Genomic DNA, 21,274 nt, shown 5'->3' on the forward strand with positions numbered 1-21,274 from the left:
CTGCTCCTTAGAAGTGAACCATCCTACCTTTTGAGCAAGCCTTTCATGAATTCTCAGGCTGGCCTACTACTGATAGCTACTTTAATATAGGCCTCCCTGGGGCCTGTAGACCACACTTTCGGCCTAGGATCAGGATGCCCCCTTTAACGTGTTAACATGTATTGGTCTGAAAGCTGTACGGAGCAGAGCCTGTTTTTTAAACTATCTGAATATTCTTGGTCTTGAATGTGCAGTGATAATATCCTATAATAAGGATGGAATGTGTCTGGAAGACCATCCATAAATAATCTTTTTTGCTTTGAGTCTTTGAGAAAAGGTTGGTTTCAGGACTGAAGATTCTTCCTCAAACATGATCTGACAACTATCGATTTAAAGTCAGTGTGAATGTGGCCCTCACATCCCTCATGAAAGGGGACCCAGTTAAAATGGTCCACCCTTGGAAGCGCATGAATCTTACTGGATTCCAGAAGATTTTGGCAGGTTTTAGGATTCCAAATATCTGTTCTCTTGAGGTCGCCGTGAAATTGTGGAGCATGAAGGTCCTTGAAGCCATCAAGAAGAAGAGTAGTAGTAGTAGTAGTAGTAGTAGTAGTAGTAGTAGTAGTAGTAGTGTGGATTTATACCCCACCTTTCTCTCCGTAAGGAGACTCAGGGTGGCTTGCAAACTCCTTTCCCTTCCTCTTCCTTCTCTGAGAGAGTTTGGAAGAACTGTGACTAGCCCAGGGTCACCCAGCAGGAATGTAGGGGTGCGGAAACACATCTAGTTCACCAGATCAGCCTCTGCCACTCAGGTGGAGGAGTGGGGAATCAAACCTGGTTCTCCAGATTAGACTCGACCTGCTCTTAACCACTACACCATGCTGACTCTCAAGGTTGCCTCTTGCTGACTTCCGCCACCCTTGGTATGAAACCCAGCCTCCCTGGTTTGCCATGGAACTGGCTGATCTGACAGTGACTGAGAGATTGATTCTTTCAATTGTGTGCTGCTTCAAATAGTCTCTGATATATCTTAGGGAGATGCTTTTGGTTAATCTATTTCCAGTTTAGATAATGGATTTTAGAAAATCATCCCAAGTCTTAATTCTTGTGAAATTAGTTGTATTTTGAATGAATTAGGAATTCTGCTTTTTGGTTTTCATGCTACCATCTCTCCCCCCCCCCCCCCAGTTTTGTTTGTTGCCTGTGTAAAACATACATGTGTATATTTACACGATTGGTAAGTTTAGTCACTTGAAAAACATTGATTAGAACTTTGAAACTGCCAAGCTTATTTAATACTGTATTAGCAACTGGTAACTCCTCAGAAATGGATCCCCCCCCCCCCAAAAAAAAAAAATTGGGGAAAATAAAGCACTGTTCTGTGCTCCCCTCTGGAGGGGGGAACCTGCAGGTCAAAACCTGTCTATTTTTAGGTTGCTTTGAGTGTAATGGGCTTATGGAGTAGATTCATTGTAACTACCCACTTATGGAGACTCTTAGATACCCTAGGAATCTGTGCTGTGAGCTTGCAAAACATTTTGTGATTTCTGTGTCTCATGTTGTGAAAATTCCAACAAACTTATCTATTTGTGCAAACTACAACTAAGCAATGAACCTCCACAATTGTGATGTGGGGAAATGGATTGTGGTGCAGGAGGAAAGTAGAATAATGGATCTGCAGGGGACTGTTTTATTTGCCCGGGGGGGGGGGGGGTTGGATTAATTAGTATGGGAAATTTGACCTTCCATTTAATGCAGTTGCTTTGTTATACCATATGTGTTCTTTATTTTAGATAGTGAAACTTGTTTAGAGCTGCCTTTTATAATTTCTGGCACCAGGCAGCAAAAATAAGAAGTAAAATCTTGGTCACGAAGGTACATGTTTACATAATGTTTAGGGTTTTTTTTTTCCAGCTATGTGGAAGAACTTTAAAGAATTACATCAGTAAAGAACTAGATCAGTGCTGTAACCTCTGATAAGCCTTCTGAGTTTCAGGGTCAGATTGAATGAAACACTGGGAAATTGACAAGGGTTCACCTTACAGAGTCCAAGTACAGCAGCTCATGTCTCTGATTCAGATTGGGGCAACATGGGCAAAAGAGAGAGGGTTCACAGTTTTTACCCACTCATGGTTTTTATAAACTGAAACTAAGGAAAGAAAAAAATTGGCGTTGTGTCTCATCCTTAAAGGTCTAAGGCTAGCCCTTCCTCCTCACGTGACTCTTTTAAAAGAGTGAAAATTTTGACCTCTGTTTTGACCCTCAGATCTTTCTTGTTTGTGCTACTGGAGATCTTGTTGCTGAAGACTGAAGGTGGAACCTTTTATGTGAATTGCATGAAATTTGCCACTGTGCGCCTTACAAGCTTGTGCATTGACCAGAATGTGGCCCTCTGACACGGTGCACACAAGGCACATTGACTTGTTTCTTTTATGAAAATAAGTCACTTTCTAGGAGTTTCTTGCTTTCTGCATTTTCCTTTTCATTTTCCTGTTATTGAAATGAGTTCTAACTAAAAATGGCTTGCAGTTCATTTTTCCTATAGAAAAGGAACAAATGGTGGTCCTGTAAAACATTCATTAGAAAAAGCAACATCCTTAGCCCTTCAGCCACTGTTAATAAAATTACCAGAAGTACTCGGTGGATCAAAAATCAAATAAAACAACAATTCCATAATAAACCTCTTTCTTTGTACCGTAACATTAAACTACAATCAAGGGGGCATAACATTTTCAAATTAACCTATAATTCCCCATAATTCAAAGTACTCATACACACATTAATAGAAAAAGTTAGGAGGACAGGAAAGGAGAAAGGGAGGTTGGCGAGTTGTGTCCCATTTCTGTCTTCATCTGTATGTCTGGTGGAACAGCTCCATCTTACAGGCCCAGTGCAATGCTGGCTTTGAGGGCTCTCTGAAGTAATCTAGCTGCTTCTTCAGGGAGTCAGTTTCCTCATGGCATGCCTTGTGGCTTATTTCAGCATGCTGGGTTGTATTTTGGGTATCTCAGTATTAAGCTATGTGCTGGGCCTGCGTGAACTGTTGCTCTAAAGCAATAACTCTTTTTTGGGGGGGGTGGGGGGAGGCTGGTGGGAAGACAAGTTTCTAAATCTGCCTTGCACAATGTGGAATCTTGGCAAAGTGGAAGCGTTTCTAGCCACTTCAAAAGGCTATCCTGTACAACAGTAGTAGCTGCTGACAAGGCCCTTGATCTATCACCGATCTATGAGTGACTATCCTATTTACCCTCCAAGAGTGAATTAACAGTATGTGTTCCAGGTGCATAGTTGTTGCACTGGGAGAAGTGGTCCTACAGGTATATGGATTCCAGAACCTTGAACTGAACTCTGAAGCTAACAAGCAGTCAGTACAGAGATCTTAAAATAGGCTGAATAATATATGTCTGTTGGCCAGCCATAGCTGTTCAGTGGACTGCTTCATCTTGCACCAGTTAAAGTGTCTGAATTGCCTTCATGGCAGACACATGTAATGTATGTTACAAGTCTAGCCATAAGATTACTTCTGGATCAGCATGTCCATATTATCTGAGCTCAAGAAGAATGTGGTTTAGATGCAGTGGGAATATTTGCTTTCTCCTTCAGATGTCATGACCTAATTAGAGTTTGTTATTAGGTCCAAAGTGACAGATTGTGGTTTGTGCTTTTCCTTCAACCAGGATTCCAAACGTGGTTTCCATGAAAACAATGTTTAAAGCACAATCACTGTTTGCTGGCTTAGATCTAAGGGTGAATCTTGGGGGCCTGCAAAAGCAAAACACCTAATTAACTAGCTGTGTACATGAAAGGAGGTGGAAGTGGAACAGGAAAATGAGGAAGATCCCCCTTTTTTATTCACATAGAACCAAATTGTAGCTTGCCAGTAAATCTGAACAAATGATAGGACTTGGCCTCAAGTCCCTATCTGAGCCTATTAATTGTGCCTTTTGAAGGATTTCATGAACAATATTGCATTGATTTAAAATTAATGGGATATTGTATAGCTGCATACAGGCAAAACTGTTTTGCAGAGATATATTTACCACACACACATACACAAATTTTTAATAGAAGCTGAGAATTTAGGGGACCTAGTACATGGAATCTCATCTGGCAGAGCATGACATGAATATGAATTTTACATTCTAACAACACTTTAACATCCTTTCATTGTGAGATCTTAAACGCTAAGCAGGATCAGCCCTGGTCAGTATTCAGAAGGCCACCAAAGAATACCAGTTTGTAGAGACCACTAAGGAATACCAAGGTCGAGATACAAAGGCAGACAATGGCAAACCACCTCTGAAGGTCTCTTACCTTGGAAATCCCATGGGGTCGCCATAAGTCAGCTTTGACTAGACAAAAAAATTATCAGATTTAGTAATTCTCACTCTCCCCTTACTGGCCTGTAACCATGGTTGGTGCTAAACAGGGTTGTAACTTGAGCCAGTATATACAACAGGGTTGAAGTGAATTTACAAACCTGAATTTACAAACCATAGTTGATATTGATTTAATACAAAACTGTAGTTGATCAGACAAAGGAGGGGAGTGGGAAATTGGCATCAGAAAGAAGGGGCCAGGGAATGGAAGGAAAGGTGTTCACTTCTGATTGGCAGCGTTACATCAGTACTGGGCCCTTGTGAAGGAAAAATCGCACTGAATTCTTGGTATTCATCTAATAGAAGCCTCTATCACAGATATATGTATGCATTAATACTGAGTCTTTTGTCATTGATAAGGTTTTCCTTTCTTTCTTTATTGCGGCTGAGTTCCCCCAGGAACCAATAGGTACTGGTAAGTATCCTCTCAATCAGATTTTACAAAGTTTTGCCCTAGTAAGGACTCCTTACTCTCACTTGCTTTGGTGAAAACTTTGTCGACTACAGACAAGCCTGCTACCTCAGTTCTTTCTCAGATCTTCATTATTGCCTTTGCTTGTGTAGTGATAGAGTTGAGGCTCTCCAGGACACTTCGTCTTTGCCACGACCTTTTTTGTTGCGACCTTCCCCTGTGGCTTACCGGCCACCGAAACGGACGTTGCCGCTGATGACCAGGCGGTAGCTGCCTCAGAGGAGGCACTGGGTTGGTTGGTGCAGTGCAACCCTGTCTGGGTGGCCGCTCGAGTTCCCTCTGCTGCCGATCTACCAAAGGACTCCGGCGGTGGGGAGAAGAAACGAAGGGAAGCCATTTTGGAAGAAGGCTTTTGCGTCCTAGTTTTTTGGCGGGAAACGGATAACACGGGGTGGGTGGGAAGGGGCGACATAACACTCACACAAGTGAAGACTTTCACACTAGGATGGGTAATGATGAGGAAAAAACGACAATAAGACTTTTCTGCCTAAGCTGACTTGGAGCTAGCTCTCAAGACCTGCTCTCCCTAATAAGGCAGGAAGTATACTGGATCCAGAGGGGTGCCCAAGCCTTCTACAGGAAGTGACAACAAAATAAGTCCTGCCTTCCTGAGAATGAGTTGGGAATCACCCAATCAGGATGCCCTCGTCGCCCACCAAGAGAAGGCCCCTTCAGGGTAAGTATACCAAATGGACCGTTTTCAAGGATGTCTGTTCATTTGGAAGTCACATTTGGTAGTACCCTGATGTCTGCAGTTTATTCCATTGTCTTTGTCTGCTCCATTTTAAAATTCTGATTCTTCTGTGTTCTTTTATTTGATAAAAAGGCGGCCTTTTGTTACCCAAAATGGTGGTAGTCTGTCCCTTTTAGAATTGGGAACAAGCAAGAGCATACTCTTGGCTTAACGAAAAGTCAGGCAAGCTTGTGGTCTTTGTTGCCCATGTATACAGAAGTCAACTTTTGCAAGAAATCTGCAGAAGAGCGAAATAAGTTTGACAAAAATGATAAAAATAGCACAATAATTGAAGCCGCAGAACACACAGCCCTAGGATATAAGCAGTGTTGAGGGGAAAGGTTTGGAATTGATGAAGGAAATTAGGGGATTTTTAGGGGTAATACTGTACCATATCCTAAAGTGGCTTTGGGTCCATGAAGCAGAGTCCAGTGACCTGCACCAGGGTCCAAGGAAGCAGGGTAGAAATCAGATATCACGCAGCAGCAACTGAACCCAAAGGCAGGCTCAGAAGCACTGGGTCCTGAGCATTGGACGAGGGGCTATTTTACAGGGAAGGTTGACCTTCTGGTCATGCTAAGAGAGCTTAATTTTTCCTGGACAAAGGAGAGCTTTGTCTTTCCAGGGAAAGACAAGAGAGAGACATAAAACAAGTAGTGGAACATTTAATCGATTGAGCGCTTGGCTTAAGTGGCTAAGCTGGGAGTGCCCAAAAGGGAGAAGGCAGCTGATTAAGTTACAGCCATAAGACAATGACAATGCAAATAAGGTAGTCTTTAGAGGGATATTAGTCAGAAGAAGAAGTTTAAGCAAATACATTATCAAGTTTTTTCTCTTAGTAGGGCAGGTAGTCCAGTGCTGGAGATGGGAACACTTTCCACAGCAGAGGCATTATTTTCTCTTAGTCCCTTTAGGAAGGGTGTGAGGCAGGTACTTCATAAGACTATTATGAGCAAGTCCAGACAAGATTTTACTGTGTCCTTGTGTTTGCACTAGCCAATGCAGAGAATGGACTTCCCATTTGGCAAGGCACTGCTACACACCCCAAGGCTTCACAGGATGGATAGAGATGCTGTTGTCTTAAAACAGAGCCCCACCATGGGTCAGTCTGGTAACCCTTTTCTGATGTTAGTAAAACTTGTTACCAATGTTTTTGTTCTTAACTATCATCTAGTTCCGTGGTGGTGAACCTTTGGCACTCCAGATGTTATGGACTGCAATTCCCATCAGCCCCTGCCAGCATGGCCAATTGGCAGGGGCTGATGGGAATTGTAGTCCATAACATCTGGAGTGCCAAAGGTTCGCCACCACTGATCTAGTTATTGCAGTTTCACAACCTTTATCCTACTACTTGTTGTCATATGGTGTGTTGGTCCCATTTGTCACCATCTTCTTGTGTTGTGCTTCACAATCATGGATTTGTTACTGAAAGCTGGTAATAGCAATACTGTTTCACTGACTGACAAGGGCCAGGTGGTAACAAAGGTTTTAGATTGTCTTCACTTTTTGATATTTTGTCCTACTCATGGAGAACTACATGAAAGCATTTTTTGCGCTAAGAGAATGTTCTTTAAAATCTCTGTTAGGCAGTTTAAATAACTGAATAAAACCAACTTGTGAACCACTGTCAAATAAGTGTCAAATAATTTGAGTGTCTAAGTAGGTCTGAGGACTTCATATAGATTTTGGCACACCATTGTAAGATATAAGCATGATGTTTAACTTTTCATTCACATGATTTTCTCTCAATTGTAATCTTGTAGGAGCACTTTGTGTCGAATAAAGTGTTTGTTTGCAGCTGTAAGTTTTGATAGCTTGTATATTCGTGCATGCGTCTCCCATCATTCACTGTTTCTTTGTAGGGACTTCAGAGTAATTTCTGTGAGAGTCCTTCTTACCTTAAATGCTACTTTCCCTTTCATCAGGGTGACTAGGTTGCGTCCTGATTCCAACTCTAATTTAACATATTTATGCTTTTAAATTCTTTTAAAGCAAGAGTAAGATGTCAGTTGTTCTGTGTGATTTTAAGCTACTAAGTATCTGAAGGATGTAGTGTGATCATTGTTAAAATAAGTTATTCATTTTGCATTTTAATAGTAGTTCTTATGTGCTACTAAGATCTCCTTATCCCTGTGCCGTCAAAGTGGAGCAACAAGCCAGCAGTACTTCATCCTAAATGATCTTCTTCTACTCCCAGAGAGCAATGAATGCCAATCTAGGGTATTTATAGAGAATTATTGGCAAGCAAAGAGATAAAAAATAATTTCTGGCATCTCCAGCATCCCCATTTGTGAAAGGTTGTGTGTGTGCACAGCATTTGCCTGAATGAAATTATTTCTGATGTATTTTAGCTTGTGAGGCATCCAGGTTGAATTCTTGACATGCTGTGTAGACAAGGCTCTAAGGGGATAGATTTTAGTTACACACCTGGCTTCAATTATTCACAAAAAATTGGCATGAAAATTCTGAATTACTCTGATGCCACTTGCCACGTTTCTGGCACAAGACTGCAAGTAGAAGTCAGTGGGATTGTTTGAAAAATTTAACCGTCAATTTACAAGTTAAGAACACTTAATTTTGTGCAGTTTGTTGTTTGTGTGGAGAAGTTTTAAGTCTGCACATGTTCTGATTTTATTCTAGTACAGAAAGGGTACAAATGGAGTTAATGAGTACAAACCTATATTCTGTCTGATCTGGTTATCCTAAATCAAGTGAACTGCTGAAAACTGAAGTGCATATTTGAAGTGTATTTGTGTTCTGTTCACCACGTTTTTTAGCCTGTTCAATGGTTTTTGTTATTATAGGTTCAGAGTTTTAGCATATGATAGCTTACACTAGTTGAACTTTTAACGGTAATAATTTTTTTAAAAATAAGATTTATCAGTTTCTAATTCTTTCCCTCCTCAGGTGTCTGACTTTTGGTTCACTTCTTGTTGCCTACGGAAAAATGCATACACTAATCAATTGGTGTGCTTGACCAGAGGTGAAAATGGAGGAATGGCTTCTTGGATTTGGTTTTGTGTCTTGGAACAGGATTCTCTTTGTTGTAAGGGACGCTAATTTGAAGACCCTAAATCAGGGGTGGGCAACTATGGCCCTCCAGATGTTTGTGGACTACAATTCCCATCAGCCCCTGCCAGAATAGCCAATTGGCCATGCTGGCAGGGGCTGACCAAGGCTGTAATCCATAAAACGGCTGGAGGAGCCATAGTGCTACATGGTCTATATCATAAGGATCCAGAAGACTTGTTCAAGTACCTCTCTGTGCCATGTGTGTCTTTTCTATCTGTTTCTCAAGTTTAGAAAGGATACTTCCCATTCACTACTAGGCAGAAGTGTGGGGAGACTGCTGATATCCAAAACTTAGAATTACTTTCTTAGGTCAAACTGGGAAGAAAATCAAAATGAATCTCTTTGGACATGTAATTGTATAGATATCATAGTAGTCCATTGGATGTTTGTACTCTGGATCACTTTTCTCATTCTGAAGGATAAATGCTGTATAGCAGGCTATCATTTCTACAGTACGAGTAGCGTAGGGAACCATTGTATTCAGGTCATTATACTCAGACAGGTGCCTCTTCAGCAGGGACACAAATAAGATTAGTCTGTTTTGCCGTTAGTAGATAGACTGGATTGGCTCTGACCTTTTTTTCCTTTCAAGGAAATGCTAGTAATCCTTTTCCATATCTGTTGTGGAGTGAAGAGTTCTCTCAGGAGCCTTTTATTCTTCTGTTAACATTGAATACATTTTGTCTGAGAAGTTTCATAGAATCACATTTGCAGGATTTAAAAAATCAACTGTTTGTACATTCATGCCCCTAGTTGGTGGTGGAATGTATGTTTCTAGTACAGATTAATGGTTTATATCTGAGTTCGGTTTGCAATTCCATTTGACTAGTCAGTTCTAGCTGCTGAGGTTGGGAAATGCAGTAGAAATCAGTAATTGAGGAGGAGATAGTTGATACAGCAGAACTGGCAAGGAACTTGGGAATTGTTGCAAGGAAAAAGTAATTTCTTACAAGCTCCTACTCATGCCAGAATTTTCCAAGAAAGCTTTTGGAGGTACTGCAGGGTTAATAATGTATCAACTCACTTAGCTTGTTAGTCAAATGGTTGATGTGTGTAGTACTTTGTGCTGCTTGCGAACGGGTTATTTACATTTTTGTTTTGCTGTTCTATGTCTATGTGATTGGTTTTAACCTGTTTGTAAATCAGCTTGGTTCTATATTGGTAGAATGACAGGATAAAAGATTTATTTGACCGAAGTCATTTAAAGAACACTAGAGCTGGAATTTACATATTTTAATGCACACAAATGCTTAGAGTTGGACTGGAATTTGGGATATTTATGGGATTGCCTTATCTAATAAGATGACTTCTCTTAGCCAGGATTCCACAGTTTTTGGCTGCCCAGGCATCTTTTCTAGCAACCTCACGGCCTCCTGTGCTCCCATTTTACCAGATGCCCACTGAACAGATTTTACAGGAAAATATCATTACAAGAGGCTGCAGGCACAGCATGGCTATGTTTATAGCAACCCCTTTGCTCAGCTACATACTATGACTTTTATGTTGCATTCCAGAGAGCCAGCATGGTGTAGTGCAGTGGCACGGGTGCCAGAGGTGGCACTCAGAGCCCTCTCTGTGGGCACGCACAAACAGGGTAACACCCCCCCCCCCCAAATCTAGGCTGGCTTGGGCCACTGTGCTCAATTATTAGCATTAAACCTAAGATCTAATTTTGGGGAAGCAGTGTAGGTAACCCTGTTAAGCGCTGTTAAACCCCAGTGATTTTCATGCGAAGAACTAAAGCGCGATCCTTTACCTGGGAGTAAGCTCGGTTGCTGGCAACGGGGCCTGCTTCTGAGTAAACCCTCCTGGGGTCATGATTCACCCCGTTGGAAGGGTTGCATGGTTGCTTCAAAGCAAAGCCACCAACTACCACCAAGCTTACTCCTGAGTAACGCGCACCTCAGAGCCAACCGGTTTTTTCTAAACGAAAACCTCAGTATTCAGATTAAATTGCCGTGTTGGCACTTTGCGGTAAATAAGTGGGTTTGGAGTTGCAATTTGGGCACTCGGTCTCGAAAAGGTTCGCCATCACTGGTGTAGTGGTTAAGAGCAGGTATACTGTAATCTGGAGAACTAGGTTTGATTCCCCGCTCTTCCATGAGCTGTGGAGGCTTATCTGGGGAACTAGATTAGCCTGTGTACTCCAACACACGCCAGCTGGGTGACCTTGGGTGAGTCACAGTTCTTTGGAGCTCTCTCAGCCCCACCCACCTCCCATGGTGTTTGTTGTGAGGGGGAGAAGGGAAAGGAGTTTGTAAGCCCCTTTGGGGCTCCTTACAGGAGAGAAAGGGGGAATATAAATCCAACTCTTATTCTTCTTCAGTATGGTACCATACAAAGAATTGCCTGCTGCCTCCTATTTTGCTGGCAGTTTTTAAAACACTGTTCTTAGATGATGGAATATACTTGAGCTATTCCTTGCTGGTCACAATAGTTAAATTTCTGGTCAGTACTTAAAATTTTGGTGATTGTATGAGTGGATCATCAATACCAGAGTAGTTTGTAGGTTTCTATTCCTCTTGAAATTGTTGTGAAAGAGTAAAATAGATGTGCTTTCTGTATTTTCTGTTTACCACATCAGACCATGTTTATTAATCAATCACCCATATCCTAATGGGATACATAGTATTGAGTGTAGTGTCACATTCATATCATGCCATCTATTTGCCCCTTTCCTACTATTAACTTGGATAGTGAACAGATAAGATCTTTTAATAATTCAGCTTCTAATTACATTCATATTCTTGATTACTGGCAATCTGATGTTACATTAAAAGTAACTACAGTGGCTTCTGATAGAGATAATCTCAAATATAGTAAGGGGAGCATGTGTTAATCCCAGTGGGATCTGAGATTTAGAACTATATTTTTTATACTCTTAAATTGTGATAGGTAGACTGACCTATTGAAATACAGGTTCTTTTTACATATGGTCAAAAGATGGAACTGCACCACTTGTCTTTCTTTGATTTAAAGGTTTAATTAGGATGCTGTGTATCAATGCTAACCATGAAAATATAAATTCTTTGGTAGGAAATTATACTTGATTTTCTATAATAATGGCTTAGATGTGTATATTAACCCTGTCAGAAAGTCAGCGTTGTAGACGTAGTCAGCGTTGTAGACATAGACTTGCGCATAGTGATATGGTTAATATAATTGTTACATTATTTCTTTCTATTTTGATTTTTGTTAGTCTTCCTCAGTTCAAGATTGTCATAACTTCACTTTTAAAAATGCCTGGGCAGGATTAGTTTTGAATCGCTCTCTAGCAAAAAAATGGATGTATCTGCAAATTATGAAATTTATAAATTACCTAAGGGTTACTGGGCATATGACATAACATTTATTGGCACAAACCTAACAATACTACTTAGAGTTTTGTTACTATTTTGATTGTGAGGGCTTTTCTTGATTTTTAAATAGAACATATTTCCTGTATTTCTGAGTAGGAGTGTGCTAAAACATTAGTATTTTTCAGATTTTGGTATATTGGACCCCAAAAGTACCAGTATTCTTGAATTTCAGTACTGATATGGTATTGAGATTTGTGTGTGTGTGGGGGGGGGGGGGGTTGTTGTTGGTTTTGGAATCTGAACATTTTGGATTCATTATTCCACATGGGAGAAATTTCTAGGGGGCTAAGACAGTTTGTACAGGCACCAAAATAGAAGAGGACCTGTCTTTTAAATAGTCCCAAAATTTCAAGTAGATTGGATCAAGGAGTCCAGTTCTGTAGGACCCTGAACAGGTGCCCTGAACCATTCTCCATTATTTCCTGTGAAGGATAGGGACTGTCCAAGCTGCTTCCAGGGCAGAAACAGAAATTACTGATCAAATGTCTCTCATGGAAGAACCAACATCAAGCTTAACAGGACTATTGTAGAACCCAGTAATCTCAGTAGAACTAGAAGCCAATGTGCCAAGCAGAACAGAGCCACAGTTAATCCAGAAAATCTCTGCAGTGGAAGCTACTGGTGGAGAGACATTTTGCAAGCCCAACAGAACCAATTGCAATTTATAAAAACCCAGCAGAACTTTGGCCCTTTCCGCACATGCAGAATAATGCACTTTCAATCCACTTTCACAATTGGTTGCAAGTGGATTTTGCTTTTTCGCATAGTAAAATCCAGCTGCAAAATGCATTGAAAGTGGATTCTGCATATGTGGAAGGGACCCCAGATCCATTGTGGCAGTACAAACCCAACAGTCTTCCATCTGGGTGTTTAGGCTGTATTTTTGTTTATACTAATAGCATTTTTCAGAGCCATTCATTATTTTTTATTTCAATGGATCAGCAGTCTCCAGCCAACTATTGAATGTTCTTGTTCTCACAGAAGGATAGTATTTCTTAACTCAGCAGTATGTGCTTCAAATTGCCATTTGAAGTAGAATTGCTTGTTACATCCACTGACAATACCTCATTTTTATACCTTTCTTCCTCCTTATCTAGGCAATAATCAGTCAATCCTTACACATCAAGGACAGTTATTCTTCTTGGAGAATATCAATATGAATCTGACTATCTGACATATATAATTTTTTGAGGGGGACACCCAAAAAGGACAGTGATTAATTTTTTTTCTCATTGCTAAGTATACATACTCTTATCTTGATATCGATAAACTGTCTCTGCAGAAAGAGACATTCTCGATTCCTGATTTTCAGTTCATTATATCCTAAAGTGTTAAATAACAGGCAAAATTTATCCCCATGCATTCAGGGTGACTTCTCTATCATTCTTTGATTGTTTTACTTTTATGCTCTTACTTTAAATATGTGATTATTGTGAACTGTCTTAAAAATATGCTCAGTTCATGGATCTCTGCTGCTGACATCTAGGAACTAAGCTGTTTTTGATCTGATCTTGCAGTTCTGGAGAGCTTTTTTCTAGGAAGGGCATAGAAACTTTACAGCGGGTGCAGAGGAGAGTGATGAGAATGATTAGGGATTTGGAGTCTGAGAGCCCCATCCAAAGTGGGAGTGGCACATGGCTGCACCAGTTGCACCTGGCGAAGAGGCAGTTCTGCTGGCATGCAGCCACTGCGCCCCCGTCACATCTGCTGGCATAGTGGGTGGGCTGGGTGTTCCACTAGCGGGTCGCACTTCAGACTTAAGCCACCAAAAAAGTGGCATAAGTCTGTTGAGGCCCATCGAGGCTTCTCGGTGGTGAGGAGGCTTTTTCACTTTGCGAGCCTCCCCATGTCACTGGAAAGCCTCTACAGGAGCGGGGGCACTGCTCCGTTGGCACTATGACTCACTACCTCTGGTTTGGATGGGGCTGCCCTCCTTACAAAGAAAGGCTGCAGGAACTAGGAATGTTCAACCTGGAGAAGAAGAAGATTAAGAGAATATGCTTACTCTTTGTAAGTATTTAAAATATGGGCAGGGTGCTATTTCAGTTGGCAGTGTTTGTAATAATGGGATATTGATGGGATATTCTGAAAAACTTCTTAACAATAAGGACAGTTCAGTGGTGAAACTAGTTGCCCGAGGATGTTGTGGGTTCTCCCTTCTTGGAGGTGTTTGATGGTTATTTGTCAGGGATTCTGTAGGTCATCCTGCATGGGGCAGGGGGCTTGACTGGGTGGTCTTTTGGCTCCTAACTTTTTGGTTCTGTGATTCCATGACTGAGGGATCCAGCTAATGTAGCTCCTCCTTTTTAGATACTGAAAGAGCAAAACAAGGTTGTTCCATCTTTTTTTCAGATTGAATAGTGTCATCTTGATTTTGAAAATGGTTTGGCACATGGTACTCTGGAATCATTAGTGGGTGTTTGTTTTGTTTTGGGTTTTTTTTTCAGGACAGTTGGAATAACTTAAATGAGTTCTTGAATGTTTTTGAACAACATTCAGTTTTAAGTACAGCTTCTTTATTCATACTTCTTTAAAAGTGTTACGTTTCGGTTGGGTAATATGGGAGGTAATGTACAGCAGTCTGATCCAAGGAGACTTTAGGTATGAATCACTTTTATCTCTGAGGGAGATAGTGATTGAAACAGATTTTGACTTTCTGTCATTACTTTTGAATTTAGGCCCTCCTGTACTTGACTCTTTTTCTGTTTGACAACGCAAGGGTTGACACATGGTTGGTTACCCATTTAATGCACAGTAATTTATCATCCCCTTTGTCAGCATTAGGCCTAATGTAATGCTGAGCAGGACATTATCTGCAGACTTATTTGTATGGCTGTCATGTCTGCTGTGCTGAATCACTGACTTGATTCTCTCTAAGGTAGAAGCACTGGTCCTGTGAAGCAGCGGCACCCTTGAATACCTGTTTCAAACATTAAGTAACTATGTTGCTTTAGCTATAGCACAGATATCAATCTAGAACGAAGTTGTCATGATTTTTCTGAGTTTAACAATATTTTTCTTCACTTTAGGATTCAAGTGTCCTGTTTGTTCCAAGTTTGTATCTTCAGATGAAATGGATTTACATCTTGTGATGTGCTTGACGAAACCAAGGATAACCTACAATGGTAAGAAAGTAAGCGGATTACTTCATGTATTAGGGGAATTGGATTAATACAATGTTAGCTAAGCCTTACATTCAGATTTTTTTAAACTTGACAATGCAGATCTATAGCTACATATGGTTACCAGATACTGATAAATATTCTACCTTTCAATTGATCTTTTCTGGTGACTTCTCCCCCCCCCCCCCCCCGATTCTCTTTTTGTATTCAAATGTCCCCCCTTATTTCGCATTTTTAAGTGCCCCTGAGTATTGTTGGCCAGAACACTAGTTAAACAGACTCATGTAGCTGGGAACTGACTTGGACATCCAAGAGTTGGGATTTCAGTTGTTCGTGGCTCTTTTCCTATTTTTACACTTATTCAGTATTATCTGAATCTTTTGCAGATATCTTTCTCTTAGCTCTGTGCACCTCCACTTGAAAAATTACAGCTGAAGAAGAGAATTAGAAATTCTGACAACTGTTATACCACATTAAGGAATACAGGCTACCATGGAGGTCAGATAGATAAGGAGGCATAGAAATGAAAAATTAGGCATAGGCCACATAGGCTCATTCGTGTCCATCTTCTTGTATCCAATTTTGCATTGAATCCACTTTTTGTTGGAGTACAAAAGTATTGTAAGAAGCTGTGTTCGTTGATAATTTGTGTATCTGCAGTTCCAATTTTAGGACATAAATTGCCTGCTGTAACTTCTTGACTGCTTCAGTAGTCTCTCAAATTCTTTCAACATTTTCCTTTCAGTTATATTGAGCTGCACTTGAGTTTATCTTTAGCTCTGAGAGTAGTATTTGATGCGTATCTAAAGAGTACATTGTGGACATATTTGAAAGACAAAGTTTGCTTAATTTTTTGAAAAATGAGATACTGAGATAGTCTGCTGTAAATGTGGTTTAGAATTACTTATTTGTTTGTCCTTTAGTCATCTTGAAAGATGATTCAATCTAAATGTGCAACATTTTATCAGGAATATCTCATACTTTTGCTGTTAGTAATTCAGAGCACCCATTAGAGACAAGAGGCTTGTATTTCACAAAGTTGTGAATCTTTATGATCACTGGTGCAATCAAGTCTATCATTTAATCTTTCTGTATTCTTTTGCACCCATTTGTGGTAGGAGATTTCAACCAGTACAGTTAGATCAGTTAAAAATGAGGATCAGTTAAAAATTAAGAGCCTTTTAGCAAAAAATGCTGATCCAAGCATGAGTCTGTGTTGGCAGGCATGTTAATGTGGTGCCTAAATAGACCTTGATTAATAGCTCAAGCAGTTCTGATTAATATAATCTGATTGCTTGGTACTAGGTTTGTCTCTGCTTCTCAGTGCAGAATGCTTTTATTTCCTTTAAGGTGTGTTGAGATCAGGTGCAGTCTTCACTCTACCTTTTTTCATTAAAATGACCTTCTTGACTGCATGTACTCTTGCAGAGGAACAGTTCTTGGTCTCAAGATGGAGGGCAAACAGAAATGGAGGCTTAATAGCAACAATTCTGACTCCTACCTATTCATCTGGTTGCTTGCTATCTTATAGGTATCTGTGGTCTTAGATGCTCTACCAAGCCATATATACCAAATACTAGCTTACCATTGTGTACGTATGTGTAGCAACATGATCTGTTCTCCTGTTAAATGCTGAGAGAAATCTTACTGCAGTGTTCAGGAAGCCAAAGAGTGGTACAACCTTGTTTACCTGTCAGAATGATATCAATAACAAAGTAATTCCATGTGTGCTGTGGTAAGTTGCCCCACGTTCATCTGATCTCAAAAGCTGAAGTGGGCAACTTGCTGTTATTAGTGTATGCATACAATTTGCACAACATGATTTCTTTTTCATGCATTTCACTGAGGGGCATGTTGATATAGTCAGCAACTTAGTAAAGCTGAAGCACCAGGTGTAGTTGACCTTTTAAGGTAAACCTTCCCCCAAACAGCAAGAATACCATGTTCATACTCTGTCTGATAATGGAAGCAGCTCTGCCTTCCACAAGTTGGTAACTGGCCTTTTTAAAGGGATGGCATAAATGTCAAGTGATGACATAATGCTTCTAACTTAATGACTCAAGTGGCAAGGCTTCCTCATTTATGGAAAGAGTGTTTTAATTTCTGCTACCTGTCATTTTTTTGTTTCAGTGAGAAAGTATGCTGATGGCATATGCTGTTATTGAAGAGACAATATAGCACTCAAATATTTTCCTGTCACAGGTAGTGCTGCACTTGGCTTCAAATAACTGTGCTCCACTGTTGATAGTTTGCCTAGCCTTGATGGGAGTTGAGTGCAGCATGAGCCCCTGGGCCTGTGTGAGTGCGTGTGCAAGTGTATGTGTTTTGATCTCCTTGAAGTGAGAGCAGGGTTATGTCATTATGGTAAAATAAGGGAAGCTGAACTCTGACATTTGTAAATTGAACAAATATGCATGAATTTCTGATTTCCCTTTAAAAAATCAGCAACTTGATCTGGTTTTGTAGGTATGCAAGGGACTGTTTCCAAACAGTGAAAATCTTGAGTCACTAATCTGACTTTTTCGGTTTTAGCAGGCATTTAATTTAAAATGTATATCTTAGGCACTGTATGGACTGAAAGGGCGCTGTTTTTGGCCCTTGCAGAAATCGCCAAAGAGTGGTTCCCAACTGTTTGGTAGGGTGATGCATGAATCAGATTTCTTTGGTGTGGTGATCCACTTCAAAAACCATGCACAGATCAATAAAACCACAAAAGCCTGGAACCCGGTTCCACAGACTTTGCAACCCACTTTTGGGTCATGACCCACAAGTTGGGAAATGCTGCTGCTGCAGTTTCCTCTCATGCTGTCTAGCTACCACACAGTATAAGAGATGTGCTGATGCATACCGGTAGTCCTTATTATTCCACAGACTTTGCAACCCACTTTTGGGTCATGACCCACAAGTTGGGAAATGCTGCTGCTGCAGTTCCCTCTCATGCTGTCTAGCTACCACACAGTATAAGAGCTGTGCTGATGCATACCGGTAGTCCTTATTAAACTTCTGTTGTGAAGGTAGTTTTTCTTCATATCTGATGATCTCCCTGTGTTTTCATTTACCTCTCTTACCTTTATGCCAGGCTCTGTTGAACTTATTTCAATATCTGTCCAGGGCCAGCCATTTATAAATATGTAGGCCAGCCACTACTAAATATGTAATGTCTAGAAGGTGGGGGAATAAAACGTATAAAAATTTAACAGGACTTGAATGTCAGTACTTCTCTCTTTCTTTAAACCTTTCACATGTTAAAGCAACTCATTAAACAGGCTATCCTGTAATTCAGCTTATTCTCCCTGCCCCTGTAGTTGAATGTTATGAGAGCATTGATTTGAACTTTCTTTACTACTTCTGTTTTTCAGTGTGCTGTAAGGTATCACATGCTTTAGCGATTGTGTATAAAAAAAGGAAGCTGAAAAGGGAACCTAGCAGTCACAAGGACTCATAGAGGACTGGGCAAAGGTGTATGTCAATAGGAGGGAAAGAAGCACAGGTTCAATGGTAAACCAAGGTTCAGTTGAGAGCTGTCTGCAGCGGAATAGAGTACTGAGTAAACTTGAGCAAAAAGAAAAAAATTGATAACATTCGGATTTGGATTTTTCAGGTTTCCAAATTATTAAGAAACCTGAAAATCTGATTTGGAAAACTTTAAAATATTCGAATGTCCCCAAAAATGTGAAAAAAATTCTGGTCTGTTTAAGGATATGGGGATTTTTTTTTTGCTTTTTTGCTTTTCCACTTGTAGGAGTTGCAGTATTTAAGATAGTGACATCAAACTTTCAGGGTGGCTTCAGGAGAATCTCCTGATGAGAACACCCAAGTTTGGTGAAGTTTGGTTTAGGGCAGGGGTAGGGAACCTGCGGCTCTCCAGATGTTCAGGAACTACAATTCCCATCAAATTCCAATTTTATGGGTCCCGAAAGGGGGTGTTCCAACTCCCATTGTTTCCAGTGGTTTCTAATGAGAGATCAGGACTACCTCTTTGATGACCCATAGCACTGCCTCCCCCCAACCAAACTTCTCCAAGCAGGGCTACTGTTATCAGGAGGGTCTCCCAAAGGCACCCTGAAAGTTTGGTGCCTCTATCTTGAAAAATGCACCTGCTGCATACACCCCAAGAAAATTTCATGATTTTCCAATTAACTGACCTGGCTCCATTGTAACAAATGGGGAATTTCTGGGTGTGAATGCAGGGAGCACAGTTCTCAAGACAGAGGCACCAAATTTTCAGGGAAGCGTTAAGAGACCCCCCTGGTAAGTGCACTCAGGTTTGGTGATGTTTGGTTAAGGGGTCCAGTGGTATGGGTCCTCAGAGGGGTAGCCCCCATCCCCAATTCCCCCCTGAACCAAACTTCACCAAAATTGGGTGCTCTCATCAGAATCCCCCAAAGCCACCCAGCAAGTTTGCTGCCTCTGCCATAAAAATGCACCTGCAGATACCCCCAGAAATTTCCCATTGGCTACAATGGAACCAGGTCATGATCAAAGAATCCCACAGGCTTCAGCAACTATCTTTGGTGGGAAAATTTCCCACCGTATAGCATGCGAAAGAAAAAAAAGTATTATTTTTTCCTCCATAGAAGTACATGAAGCTTTCTGCTCTGCTTCAGTTGCACTGTGCTAGAGATGAGGTTGGGTGATTTTATTGGGGGTGGGTGTCTTGGTCTGGGTAGGGGCACCAAATTTGTTGCAGGGCTGCTGGTGATTCTTCTCACAGGAACAAACCAACTTTTCTTCACTTGGGTGCCCATAGCATTGCCCCCCCCTACCAACTTCAGCAGAGTTGGTTGGTTCCAGTGAGGAGAGTCACCAAAATCCCTGTGGCAAATTTGGTGCTCCTACCCAAGCAAGACCCTCACCAAAGCCCTCTCTCAATAAAATCTCCATCACAATGCCAGCTGGCCACAACAGTGAGTGCCCCCCCCCCCAATTTCCCATTGTATCAAATGGAGCAAAAAACTTTTTAAAACAGAGGAAAGTAGCTGAAATTTAGTCCAAGTCCTAAATTGGTATAGTAGTTAAGAGCAGGTGGATTCTAATCTGGAGAACAGGGTTTGAGTTCCCACTCCTCCACCTGAGTAGCGAAGGCTTATCTGGTGAATCAGATGTATTTCCGCACTTCTACATTCCTGCTGGGTGACCTTAGGCTAGCCACAGTTTTTCAGAACTCTCTCAGCTCCACCTGCCTTACAAGGTGTCTGTTGTTGGGAGAGGAAGGGAAAGGAGTTTATAAGCCACCTTGAGTCTCTTTACAGGAGAGAAAGGTGGTGTATAAATCCAAACTCTTCTTCGTCTTCCTACTGTGCTAGTAGTAAAAGCTGCCCCAAATTCAAAAGGAACCTGGAAGGAGCTGCTCCAAATACTCTTGAGGCTTTCTGCTCTGCTTCAGTTGCACTGTGCTAGAGATGAGTAGTTAGACACTAACTAAGTAGTTAGTGTCTACATCGCCTTTACACTATTTAAGTATTTGCGAACCCAAGAACCTTCACTTTATTTGAACCTGCTAATATCCTATCAAGAAAGAGACTGAAACCCTACAGCACTGAATTAAATGTAACTCTAACAAACCCTAAACCCTATCACGCCCCTTATAACTAGCTTCTAATTAAATTTAACAATTGGGAAAACTGTGGCTCAAATATAAAGAACCCAGAAATGTTACCACAACAATGCTACTCTACTTTTCTGAGCAGAAAAAAAACCCCTCTAAAAAACCCTATGAACTCATACGAGGAGACCCACAGGCCCACCCAGCCCACAGAAGCACCAGCCACAGAAGCAAACACAGAACCAACAGGAAGGAAAAATTCAAAGGGAGTTGAGGGTTTGTGGAGTCAAACCTCAACATTAAAGAAATTTGATTCTGACCCACCCATTACATAAAGATGCAGCAGTTACCAGGGTAATCACAATAAGGGCCAAACTAGATATTACGGCAGCCATTAGTTCAACCCATGACCACTGCTGCCAGTTTAGGGAAGAACTTGACCATTTAAGAAAGTGCTGTGAGGGTCTTAGAGGCGTATGGGGGGTAAATGACGCCTAGGGACAACACTTGCTCTGGGCTCCCGCATCCCTGCGCCCTCCTTCGTGTTCAGGGGGCGGGGCTCAAACAGGCAACCTGGCGCCTGTCAGAGCTCCCTCCCTGCCGCGCCGCGCCG

The 21,274-nt window shown here is 41.1% G+C and overlaps 1 protein-coding gene across 2 annotated transcripts in view; it reads left to right on the forward strand.

Moving 5' to 3' along the window:
• The window catches only part of ZNRF2 (zinc and ring finger 2), a 63,785-nt gene that overhangs the window by 19,273 nt on the left and 23,238 nt on the right, over positions 1–21,274 (forward strand). For both annotated transcript variants that reach the window (XM_048511121.1, XM_048511123.1), the window contains exon 2: positions 15,024–15,119. In XM_048511121.1, the coding sequence (XP_048367078.1) occupies positions 15,024–15,119 (96 nt within the window). The remainder of the gene's footprint in view (positions 1–15,023; positions 15,120–21,274) is intronic.

This window comes from Sphaerodactylus townsendi, linkage group LG11 (genome assembly GCF_021028975.2).
Source record: "Sphaerodactylus townsendi isolate TG3544 linkage group LG11, MPM_Stown_v2.3, whole genome shotgun sequence".
NCBI lineage: Eukaryota > Metazoa > Chordata > Lepidosauria > Squamata > Sphaerodactylidae > Sphaerodactylus > Sphaerodactylus townsendi.